The sequence below is a fragment of the Nelumbo nucifera genome, chromosome 3 (genome assembly GCF_055504915.1).
Source record: "Nelumbo nucifera cultivar China Antique chromosome 3, China Antique-T2T, whole genome shotgun sequence".
Lineage (NCBI taxonomy): Eukaryota > Viridiplantae > Streptophyta > Magnoliopsida > Proteales > Nelumbonaceae > Nelumbo > Nelumbo nucifera.
In genome coordinates, this window is record NC_142651.1 from 102,100,910 (window position 1) to 102,113,878 (window position 12,969).

Here is a 12,969-nt window from a genome sequence, read left to right on the forward strand (position 1 = left end):
TAAATTTGGATATTCTATAAATAAACATTAAATCTCATATCTCTGAATAGAAAATAAACTCTGGATATTCTATAAATTTTTAAGATCAATTATTAACAGCCCAAAGATTTTGTTTAGGGTTATTGGGTACTGTGGCTCAATAAAGTATGGTACCTTTCACTCTATTTGGTCTATTTTTATAGGGATATCTATAAAAAAGATTAAGAATTTATTGCAAGACTTTACATAAATAATTCGCATATTTTGCTGCGGGGGTTGGACTATGAGATTTAGACGTGGACAATAAATGTTGAGATGGCCCAATTCAATTCACGTTATAATGTTAAATCAAATTGCACCTTAAAAGATAATGCTTTCTAGCACCATGGCCATAATATCTATCTATATCTATATCTATACTATTTTAAAAAGTACTAATAGCCTCAAGAATATTTCTGGAATTTTGTGATGACAAAATTTACCCCTTTATATTTATATTTATCGATAAAAAATGAGGGAAAATAAGGTAATTAGTTATTGATATTAAATAAGTTGAAAATAGTTAATTTTAAGATATTCAATGCATTCAATTATTTCTTATTAAATCCAACATTTAAGGTATTAATTTGCATTCACCTTCATTAAATCATATATTTAAGGATTCTTTATTTCTTCTCATCATTAAATTCTATAATTAAATATATACATAATAACTTAAATGTTGGATTTAATGAGAGAGAATTGAATGCATTGAATATCTTTAAATTATCTCTTTTCAACTCATTTAATATCAATAACCAATTACCCTATTTGCTCTCATTTTTTATCAATAAATTTAAATATAGAGGGGTAAATTTTGTCCTTAGAAAATTCCAGATTGGGATGTATAGATCTTGAAAAGTTACTCAAAAAAATAAGATAAACCCAATTGGACATTGAAGTGCAAAGTTATGGCTTCCAAAAGTTTGCACATGATTAAGTGTGCAACCTACAACTTGGTTACTAGGTCGAACGGGTCAGTGGTTGAACCGCCCAAGTTAGACAATTTTTAACCAAAAGGTGGAGTTTCAACAAAACCAAACCCAGAATCAAGGCCGAGTGACAGTTCGAACGGTTCAATCAACTAGGTCAACAACAAGTTGAAAACATTGATTATAAATAAAAATGTTTTTATTAATGATGGAAATGAAATACAAAATTTAAACCAATTAGAAATAAAACTATTTTCCTATTATCTCTCATTAAATCCCATATCTAAGGTATATTCTCTTATTAAATCAACAACATTATTTTTAATAATATAAAAATAATTATTTTGAAAATAAAACTATTTTCTTCCCTACCGATGGTGGTTAAGCAATTCAATCATTTGGGGTCAAATCCGTTAATAAATAATTCCATAATTAAATAATAAAAAATTAAAATGAATAAAATATATAATACAAAAAAATAAAAGGAACTGGGCATGTCATTATTATTGTATATTCATTATACTAAACAAAAATATGTATGAAATGTAAGAAGTATTTTTGTAAATGATGAAAACGGAATGCCAAAATTAAAATCGATCTAAAAATGAAATGATGTAATAATCAAATAATAAAATTTTTAAAAATAGAAAATACAAAGAAACACAAAAATAAATATTATACATAAGATACAATATTATATATTTATAAAAATATAATATTGGATGCATATATAACATTACGCACTCATTATATTGAACAAAATTAAATATTATACATAAAATGTAATATCATCAATAATGGAAACGTAATACAAAATTTAATGTCAACCTAGAAATCAAACTAGTTTTCTTTTTGGGTCGTAGGTTAGTGGTTTGGGTCAAATAGATTAATCGATGATATAATAGTTAAATAATTAATATTTAAAAAATAATAAAAAAAGTATAAGTAATCAAAAGAATATATATATATATATATATATATTAATATGTCAAACAAAAATTAAGTGGGATAAGTTCAAATTATGTATATGGTGTAGATGAAATATATAATTCAAAATTGATCCTAAAGCAAAGCTATTTTCTTATTTAAATGGTAGGTCAGTGATCCATTCTTTCAAAGAAATGGTAGTAGTAATAATAATTGTTATTGTAATTTAAAATTTCTGCATGTGCACATTTAATACAAGTATTTAAGTTTATTTTTAACCGTATTGTTACTTTTATTAATTTTCAATTTCTATCATAATTATGATATATCTAAAATTCAAGTAATTGATATGAAAAAAATTCATACATGCAACACATGTACTTAATTACTAGTTATTTTCAAATGAACCACACTAATGCATAACCCCTTAGGCTCAATTTAGAAGGAATATAAATGCAAATGTACAATCCAAATACATATAAAATACAAAGTTTTGCATTCTACATATTTGTATTTATACTCCTCGTAAACTTGAGCCTTAATAATACACCTGCAACTGTGCATTAAAGATTAAACAATTATTACATATAATTCTCCTTCAAATTAACATCTAAATTTCATGAATTGAAGTTAGCATGGCATGAAAATGAGTTTTCTATTTTTTTATTATTTCCTTTTTTGGACCAAATCAAACTCATATTGCCCAAAGTCTAGCCTGTTTCCACAGCCAATTCATTTTCCTCGAGTTCGGATCTGTTGACTACAACGCATTGCTGGCCACATGGAACGTTGGTTGTGTTGTGGCCATCCATATTCTCAACCTACAGCTGGATGAGCATGACGGCATTGTATTGTGATAAGCAGATCCGAACTTATTTTCGTCTTGGATGGGCAAAGCAATAATTGGATAATTGTTTATGATCAGGGTCTCAGGGTCTCCTCTCTTCTTGTTAAAATTTCTAGTGCAACAGAGACAGCCAATGGCTCCACGTTATTGTGTCACCATTCACCAATAGTGTGTCGTGGACGGTGGTTCATAAAGAGGGGAAAAAATAAACAAGAGTTATTAAACCCGGAGGGGGATCATGCTAAAGAGCTCTTCTGAGAAGAGGATAGGGTGCCAACTGCCAAGTTGAATTTGCAATATATATATATATATATATATATGAGCTCTTCTGAGAAGAGGATAGGGTGCCAACTGCCAAGTTGAATTTGCAATATATATATATATGAGCTCTTCTGAGAAGAGGATAGGGTGCTAACTATCAAGTTGAATTTGCAATATATATATATTAATTTTGAGAAAAAAATGTGTGCAGGTGAGAAACCCCTAAACTAGGTGTTAGAAAATAAAATTTTATTCTAGAACTTCACCTAACAGCTTTAAGCTTGTAGGTTGAAAGTTTACTTGAGAAGGATTTAGAATTAGAGTGTCATAGACGAAAACTTGGAAACATGGAAATCTAAGACTCTATTTGCTTTGAAAGAAATGGTACGGAAAGGTAGAAAAGTTATACCATGGTTTTCGAACCGTTGTTGACCTGGATGTTCGGACCATTTGGCCTAAAATGCTGTTCAGACAACCAGTTCTGTTTCACCCCATAACTATTCCTTTTCCCGAAATCTGTTGATTTAGTCAACGGCCATTGTCTAGGTGGTTGATTTATTGACCCATTCGACTCGGACAACAGTTTTTATTTTACTGTATTGCAACAAGCCGTCGTTCGGACCAGATGATTGAACCACTAACCTAGAAACTGGTGGTCAAAGCAGTTCCAGTTCTGGGTTTCCTTATAAACCTTGTATATTGCAACAAAAAAACTAACCCATGCAAACCTTGTATAGGTTTCCTTACCTTTTCCTAAATTTTCTTTCAAACCAAACGCAATCTAAGTAATTAGGAAATTTGGATAAAGGCTATTCCACCATTCCTTTTGAGAGTAGGGAGGGTCACATGGTCTAGAGGGTGAACCCAAAAGGGTGCTTCTCTATTAAATTAGCATATGAGATAATGAGTCTATGGAGGTTGATGATGGGTAATTTGGCCCGACCTGTTAATATGCAGACACATGGAACAACCTGATGACTAGATGACAACTCAGCATTTCCGGCTACCTCAGTAGGCCAGATTAACTCGAGTACCTTGGGCACCTCGACCAAGATTGGGGTCCGAGCAGCTTGTGGTGACCTGACCTGCCGAGGTTTCATCTTACCCACTTCTAGAAGCTAGCTAGCTGTCTCCGACCTTTCCGGGATCACACTACACATCTGCAAGCCTTTTCCTCATCCCACTCGGATCAGACAGACTCAATAAGACTTATCAGCTCACACAAAGTCCATCTTCGGGTGCGAAACGGACTCCTGGTAACGCGGGCTGGGGATTTCGGATGTGTTTTGTGAGACCTATGGTAGCTCGCCTATATAAGGCTTCACCTCTATTTACAAGGTATGCGCGATATTAACTCTCTAGCTCTCTTACTCACTAAGCTATCAAGCTCACAATCACTCTTTGCTAACTTAAGTATCGAAATGCCTACACCGAATAAAGCACCGCAAATCCTCTTATCATATTCTCTTACAATTCGACCAACCACATAAGTAGACCAATGTCCAAATTGCCATCCACCTAAAAACGAATAAATCGTGCACCATCAGAGGCCATCACCCATTTGGTGTATTAGTCATTATCCACTGTATGGAATCTTAAATAAACTTTCATGTAAGGTGAAACTTAATAAATCATTTGGTGTATTAGTCATTATCCACTGTATAAAATCTTAAATAAACTATCATGTAAGGTGAAACTTAATAAATAAGGATTGAGAGTTAATGTAGATTGTCTATGGTGTCGAGAATAGGGCTTGGATCATATCTTTTGCCAATGCATCGTAGCTAAAACTGAAAACATGAAGTTTATTGATCTTTCCTACTGTAGGATCCAATAAAGGTAAAGGGGAAAAGATAATTTGGGACTCTGGGTAAGGTGATCAAGAATGCGAAACCTAAAATAAAATGAAATAAATTTTGATGCTTCGAGCAACTCTGTTATTGGGAAGGTGATCGCTTACTGCTTCAAGGATGTTGGTTCGTGGTTCGTGCCTCATTGGAATGTCAAACCCATTATAGATGAATGCTTCGGACCGGAGTAAAAGTCAGAATGCTCTCTAAGTTTAACCGAGTGGTTTGTCCACCCAACCCGCAAAAACCATCAACTTAATTGGGACTTGGAAATGCCACCGGTTCTTAGTTTTGTTCAACCGTCTAGTTTGGGCCAAGTCTTAAAACACTGGTCTACAGTTTGGTCTAGATGTCTTTTAGGGAAGCAAATATTGCAGCTGACTGGTTGCCTGTTTGGCCAATCTGGGTCAACGGGTCCAGGTTAATAGGAATAGGGTATTAGATCGCCAATTTAATCATCTTTGTTTTTGTGATGTCTACCCCGTTTTGTGTAGCTTAGCTCTTTTATTTCAAGTAATGTTTTAAAAAATGACCCAGAACTAGAATCATTCTGGCCATCGGTTTTTGGGTTAATAGTTCAACTATCCAGTTTGAATGGATGGACTGTTTTGATAAAATAAATTAAAAAAATAAAAAATAATTAAAATTTAAAAACGGCCAAAAACCATTCAACGAAATGGTCCGACTGTCTAATCAACAGCGGTTCAAAAACCATGATTTTAAGCATCGGTACAAGTTGGGCGAGCTGGGTCAGGTTTCAGGTCAACCCAACTCAATCTAAGAATTGGGACTCAGGCCTGAGACTAGGTTAAATCCAAGGTCAATACAAACACTCGTAACATGGGGCCTGTTTGGTAGAATGGCGTTGTGTTGCCAGTGTTGCATTTTGGGTTCATCAATACAAATGTGTGAAAAATACGAGGTCGGCTTCAGTCAGTGCAAGACCCATTAAAACACCGTTCAAACAGCCTTTACAGCCTTACATCGGGAACATCTCCTTTTCTGTGCTTTATTTCATGGGGAGATATTCCCAATGCAAAGGATATTATGGGTGTTCCAACGAACTTTGCACTGACTGAATCCAATTTCGAAAAATATAATTTGAAGTGAAATTTTTTATTAACCAAACTTGCTTGTTCGATTTTTTTTTTCTTCATGGGGCTACACAACAGGGGATAGCCCATCCCCTTTCCCTTGACCCCCTCCAACCCCTAGTGGCAGCGGGATTTTGGTTAACCAAACTTGCTTGTTCGATCTTGCTTCAGTATCTTTGAAAATTCGTAGCCATCAGTAAGGTTTCAGTTAATTTTAGTATTTTTATTATATATTTATTTAAAATATATATTATAAATATTAAAAAACCGATAAACCAAATCCGTCAAAAACCAAACTGATCAACTAATTAATCAATTGGCTTTGGCATTTTCCAAAAGCCAATTCAACTATCAAGAGTTACTAGGCCAAAGAACTGAACAAGAACCCCCGACTCCAATGTGCATCTCCCCACTGATTTATAACAGAGAAAGTAATCTCTGGAGATATATACACAATGATAAATCACGAAGCATTGAGATCAAATTCAGTCTTCAAGTATTCACATATAAACATGGGAGAGTGGGCAATCACCAAATTCAACAGACAGTGCAGCTTAAGCCGGACATCCTTTTCACCCCCATCCCCTGAACCGTTTTCCTTGGAAGAATTGTCGGTTGAATTATCCGTCAAAAAGTTGGATCTTAGACCGGCAACCCCAACCGACGAGGCCATGGACCCAGTTAGGAGCTACGAAAAAGGCCGACATTCCGACTCAGGATCGTTATTAGAGAAGAAGTTAGAGACCACCTGTGAAGAGACTCTCAACAGAGGAGTGCGGCGGGAGAGCAAATCCTTGGGCGAGGAGGAGCCGCCGTTCTTTAAGCTCTCTTTTTTGTCCATCATTGATGATTATATGGATTGGCGCAATTATATGAGTTTCACCATCATTGGGGTCTTTTCTTGAAACGGGCCGTGCTGGGTGGCATGGCATGGCTCGCCTGCGGGCTGCGGCTTGTGCAAAGATATGCCTCCTATGTTAACCTACAAATCAAATGTCATTTGATAGAGAAGTACTCATTCAGATATGCAATCTCACACCATTAGAGGTCCTTAGATCAATCCAGCATCCTCAAATACTTTACTGTTACTCAATTCCTAAGAAGGTGCTAAGAAACAGCCATTAATAACTACCATCTACCACAATCCAATCACAATTATGTACTTTGTTTGTAGACAGAGAGGGGCAAGACCCCGAAGCCAGAACAATTAATTGCAGGGTATAGAACTACTGACCTAATCCACCAAATATCCTTTGTTTCCTTGTAAAGTTTCTTGCCCTCCATTTATCCACAGAAGCCAACAAATAACCCCAGTCTATTTATTCCCCATGTTTCCTTGTCAATCCTATTATCCATTCAACTACGAAAGAAAAGCAATAATCTAAGCTCTTACTTGGCAATAAATGAATAGCAACCCGCCCCTACCCATTTCAGTAGAGGGCTAAGCCAAAACTGTTAGAGAGCAAGACCTGAAACCAAAGCACTAAATACTAAAGACAAAAAAAAAAAGAAACCAACATAATTAGGCAATGCCAAAGAGCATCAATCCAATGGCGATCGAAATCACTAAATGCAAATAATTACCAAATATAGCAACAAGAGTTCATAAAACAAGTTAAATAGAAAGGAAAACAAGAACCTGAGCTCGGACAAAACCGCAGAGAGCAAAAGTGGTGAAGTGACCAGTATAGATGCCATTCTCATCCAAATGCCCGATATTAATCTGCACGGAAGCATGGTCCTTGGATGTAATGAGCCTATTCGTGGCAGAACTGCAGGGCAGACAGTATATCAAAGCACGGCATTATAACTCCACCCATATACACTAGCAAATTCCCTCGGGAACAAAATAGTTTTCTGGCATAATATGTATGCGTTTCTGAGGGTGGGAAGGGTGGGGGAGATAGGTGAGCATACCACTTCCTGGGGATGTAAAGATCCATATTTTGCCCTTCTTCGTTCTGCATTTTGGCTAGTTTTCGGTAGCTCCACACAAGAACACCAAGCTACCTGCATCAATGCAATGAGATCAATATACCTTTTAGAAAATAGGGGGAAAAGAACTAAGTAATGTGAACATCAAGATTAAGCAACTGATCCAGGATTAGGCCAACTACATGCCCCACATAAAACCCTAACATGGTGAGCATCACCTCAGTCAAAGTAAAGTATTTGATGATATTGCATCAGTAATTAAATGGGTTGGGAAGGTAAGGTTCATACTTGATGATCAGAACAGGGGACGAAGTAAGGAAGTTTTCCCAATATTAGGTTTTGAAGGGTTCAAATAATTGCTTATAATGTTGAAGCATGAATGTTAACTAAACCCTAGCTCCCGACTTCCAAACAAAATCGATTCAACAATGTTACCATGTTAGAACTTAAAAGAGAAAAAGGCATAAGCTCGTTAACTTCCAAAATATAGATTAATCTAAGTGCGAAAGCCCTTGCAAGAGGAGAGAGATAGTGGGTAAGAAATCAAAAAAGTTGCTCGCAAAAACCCTAAATATAGGGGAACGATACGTAGGGAAAAAAAAATCAACGGAAGCCATAGATAGATCCATAAGAGCAGAATTAAGAAACGAGCTTTGCAATTTTTTTTTTTTTCTTTTATAGAACAGAAATTTCATTACTTGAAACTACTGGATAGAGAAGTACGTACCCGACGAGTAGACGAATGCTGCGCGGGTGCTCAGAACAGAAGAGTGCGCGAAGGGGAAGGTCGTTAAAAACCGGTGGCCATGCGCCCATGGCCCACTTAGTTCTTTGAAAACCCAAATGGATTGTAGAGCCGTAGAGGGTCCAAATTAGATGACTCCATTCCAACTGTTTAATTGGGTTTTCCCATTCCTGTTTAATTGTAGAGCCGTAGAGGGTCCAAATGGATTATTCCGATTTCAATTCCAACTACAAATCAAACGGGTCCTAAGTAATTTAATTTCTTACTAACGAAAGAAACTAGTACTAGGCGTTTTGTTGCGGTCATCATACTTCCAATCCAATCAGTGGGTTTAATTAATTTATTACCCATGCAAAAAGAAATATAAATAAAATTTTACTTTTTAAACCTTAAACCGCATATGCATGTGTATGTGTGAACGTTTTCTTGGAATATTACAATAGTTTACAATTTTACATTTTCTATTTTTATGGTGAATAGAGTTATTAAAGCTATACTATATTTTTTTATATATATTTGAATTTCCAAGATGTATCATCATTTTTACACCATCTCCGTGCATATCCTAAGTATGGATACATTTACTAAAATTGCCTCTTCAATATTTTTTTGCATTCTTTCGATGCTTTTTTTAATAAAATGGATATACAATTACAATAAAAAACAAACTACAAACCACAAGGGGTAACCACCCCTTAGGCATCCGAAAAACAATATAAAATAGAGAATAGTTACTAAAGCTTTGGGAGGACAATTGGTTCTCGTGACCAAGTTCGCTAGTAAGTATGTTACAATTAATGACTTCTCCGGCAAACCTTATAACATTTCTCTAATGAGTTTATCATGGTTTTCAAAATCGGATCGGACTGGACAGTTGAACTAAAAAAATCGGTAACCGTTCACCTCCCAAGTTTGGTTATACTATAAACTGTCATTTAATAAATAACTGTTGAAAAAGTCAAAAATTTGTGAAACCGGGCAGTTGAACCATTAAACCATTCAACCCGGGCAGCAGTTCGCAGGTAGGCAAAATTCATTTTCGTCTAATTTAAAAAAAAAAAAAAAAAAATTTCCATTGATATCCCACAATTCCCCCTTACGAGTTAGGGCCTTCTAAGTCCCAACCTTCCTTCTCATACTCCGACGGTGCAACCGACGACCTGTGGCAGCCACGACCGCCGTTGACTGACGATGAATCACAACGACCAACGACTGTCGTCCGGATTTCCTTCCTCAAAAGGCCTTATTGCGGTGAGTAATCAGCAATAAGGAGCAGCGGCAGATTTCCTTCTTGTAATCAGCAGCAACAATGAGCAACAAGAGCAACGGTGGTCAGAGATTTTGCAACGGCAGATTTCTTTTCTCTTTTTAATCAGCAGAAACAAGGAGCAATAAGGAGCAGCGGCGGTCAACGATTTTGCAGTGACGGCCGGTGATTTTACATAAGTTTAGATATTTTTTTTTCTCAAAAAATCTATTGCTTTTGTTTTTGAAGGAGCACATCTACTCTACTTCGCGAGCAGCGAGAACTTCTCCTCCTCCCCTTTCCATCTCTCCATTTGTTGTACCTGATTCTTGTCCTCATTCTCATTCTCCCTCATACTCTTGATTTTATTTTATTAATTTATTCATTTTATTGTTTTTTAAAATTTCTCCACCCTTATTACAAAGAACAGAGATTGTCGATTCTACTCTTTATTGCAGTGAAGAAGAAGAAGAAGAAGAAAAAGGGAACAGAGAGGACGGTGTTTCTGTACTTTTGTTATTTTCTATTTGTTATGTATTTTGTTATTTTTGCATTTAGATAGTTTTATTTTTTTTTTGTATTTTTCTATATTTTTTGTTTTTTAATTTTATGCTATTTTTTATTGTTTATAAATATATTTTTTATTTTAATTTATTTATGACATCATGGGTCAAACCATTCAACCCAGACGGTTGAACCGCTTAACCGGAAACCGATCCCCTAACCAATTCTATTTCCGGTTCGTTTTTTAAAAACCTTGGAGTTTATAATCACATATAAGGTACTGGCCCTACTGGGTACCATAAGATCAAAACCCAAACCCTATAAGGTTTGATAAACGGGTCCTATTAGGATAGGGACAAGTCAGGCACCCTAAAATTCCTATGAAACTTCCATTCTTACCTAAAGAGTCTAGAATTGTTACATTGTATGGGTTGACAATGCCAGCTTTTTGAAGTTAGATTTGCTCCCCATAGAGTTCTCCCACAATAGATTGCAGCCATATATTCGGAACATCTTCCCATATGCATGGCTGCAATATGCCTTGGGGTTGACATGGCGAGCACTTTATGGGGAGGAAATCCGAGTTCCCTTCCCAACTTCCTACATTTATATGGAAGCTCCCAACAAAGCCTGCCTCATTGAGAGATGTTCCCATTGCACATTGAGGGGCACACTCTTCGGGGAGCTGATCTAAATTCACTTATAGGTTATCATTAAAGGGGAGATGTTCCCAATGCATAATTATAATGTGTTGTGGGGTTGGTAATAAAGAGCATTGGGGAGCAATTCCAAGTTCCTTTTTGAATCTTAACATTCCAATTAGCTCGGATATGGTCCCATAACAGTCCAGACTCAATTTGATTATTTCAAACTCTTGTCTTAGAACTAGTATTGGTTTAGTAGTCAGATTGGATATAGATTTAACCTCATTAATCCAATTAATAAATTATGTATGTAAGCATGCATGCTTGTATTATGTATGTATAGAAAGATATGCCAAAGTTGAATTTATGGTCATGTCTCTTCTGCCCAAGCTAAATTATTGGCTTTACACGATGGGCTAATGATCCAGTTGTTCATAGTTGCATGCAAGTACAATTTTCTCACACATAGGCCTCATTCATTTGCCTCTTTGTCACTTTTCCATATTTTTTTATTTTCAAGATTCCCAAGTAAATAACAGAATGACATTTTTACACATAAGAAGCTAATATAAAAATGGACAAAGTTGCTCCATTAAGCTTTATAAAATTTCCCCCTAGGTGAGAAAGTTACTTACCACCTGAGAGATGGGTAAGTTTTACCCGAGGAAGTGGAGCTTATTTTATCATGAGGCCCATTAGTAAATGCTAAATGAACATTGTAAAGTTGGTCGATGAGAAAAAGATACTCATTGACCAACTTTCCCAAAAACTTAGTTACCAGTATGTGCTTATTTACTTGCAAACGTGGGAGTGGAGGAAAAAAGGCTTATTCCTTCACTATGTTCAGGTTAATAAAGTGGGGTTCTTCTTTCTGCCTTGTCTGACCTTGCCTTGGTGAGTCCTGTATTTTGTTGTGTTTATTATCGGATTAATTTTGTTAGGGGCAGGGCTGAATGTGTGAGGGAGAGAATTTTGTATTTTGGGATTGGGGTAAGGCAAGCAATGTCATCCCCTATACTTTTATTTCTTCTTTTTGATAATGGTTAATAAAATCTTAGGTACTCTGCCTAAAGTAAAGTTTGAGATTAAAAATGCATAGATAAAGAGATATTATAAATAGTTTATAGTTAATAAAATTCAATATTTTATGTTTATATAAATTTATTATAAATATATATGTAAAAAATAATTTACTAAATTGTAATTTTTTGTTAACGGGGAGATGTTCCCAATGACTAGAATATGCTGTGAGGTAGGTGTGTGGCACGCTCTCTGAGGAGTAGATTCAAACTCGGTCAGGCTGGGCTTTCAAGCCTACAATCTTAATGGCAACTTAAAATGATTGAATAAGAGTGAACAATATCTTAAACTGACCTAAAAGTAGAATCTCTTTATTATTTATGGTTCAAATATTTAAATCAAATGGATCAATCTATGATATAATAATTAAATAATAAAATTATAAAAGGAGATAGAACTAAATCTAACCTCTGATTTATTGGACGGATCAAAAAATTCAATAATAGATTAATCCAGTTAGGCAATTATGTAACTGATCGAGTCAGCTGCCTTTTTTAATTGCAACCATGGGTTCAAAATGCTACAAATGAAAGTGATTTATTATGCAAACAGATTCTTTTTTCTCTCTCCGTTGGGTTATACATGGCCCATCCCCCAAACCCATTGTCAATTGGACTGAATTTGGTCCAATCCGATCTGTTCCAATATGAGCTCACTATAGATGGAGCAAGTTCAATCCAATCTGATGATAATACTCGGACCATTTTGGATCAGGTCTAATTCAATGTCAGGTTAAGGGTAAATTGTAGATTAGAACCCTGTACCATGGTTTTTAAAACCGGATCGGATCGGGCGGTCGAACCAGAGAAACCAGGAATCGGTCAGGTGATCGGTTCCGTTTTCCCCAAAAACCAGATTTTTCCTCAAAACCGTTGATTTTGGTCAG

The 12,969-nt window shown here is 35.6% G+C and overlaps 1 protein-coding gene across 5 annotated transcripts; it reads right to left on the reverse strand.

The window, feature by feature from the left end:
* Nucleotides 1-6,210: 6,210 nt before the first annotated feature.
* Nucleotides 6,211-8,775, reverse strand: LOC104598979 (small ribosomal subunit protein eS21y-like). Of its 5 annotated transcripts, none has more exons than XR_735455.3 (5): nt 8,592-8,768; nt 7,847-7,939; nt 7,569-7,701; nt 7,164-7,419; nt 6,211-6,911 (listed from the first exon to the last, which is right to left on the reverse strand). XR_735455.3 is itself a non-coding variant. In XM_010261320.3 (5 exons), the coding sequence occupies exons 2-4, from the start codon at nt 7,894-7,896 to the stop codon at nt 7,360-7,362; spliced, it is 243 nt and encodes an 80-aa protein (XP_010259622.1). In that variant the 5' UTR covers nt 7,897-7,939; nt 8,592-8,775; the 3' UTR covers nt 6,211-6,911; nt 7,323-7,359. The 5 variants fall into 5 exon arrangements, 4 of the variants coding, with proteins under 4 accessions (XP_010259622.1, XP_010259621.1, XP_010259620.1 ...); XM_010261320.3 differs by having other exon boundaries at nt 7,323-7,419; nt 8,592-8,775; XM_010261319.3 differs by having other exon boundaries at nt 6,211-7,419.
* Between the last annotated feature and the right edge of the window lie 4,194 nt (nt 8,776-12,969).

Coding starts and splice junctions, on each gene's coding strand:
- LOC104598979 (XM_010261318.3), bottom strand. CDS start 7,896: ATGCAGAACGAAGAAGGGCAAAATATGGATCTTTACATCCCCAGGAAG. Junction 7,702..7,846: donor CTTTACATCCCCAGGAAGTG/GTATGCTCACCT, acceptor TCTGCCCTGCAG/TTCTGCCACGAATAGGCTCA. Junction 6,912..7,568: donor GCGGTTTTGTCCGAGCTCAG/GTTCTTGTTTTC, acceptor TTTGATTTGTAG/GTTAACATAGGAGGCATATC.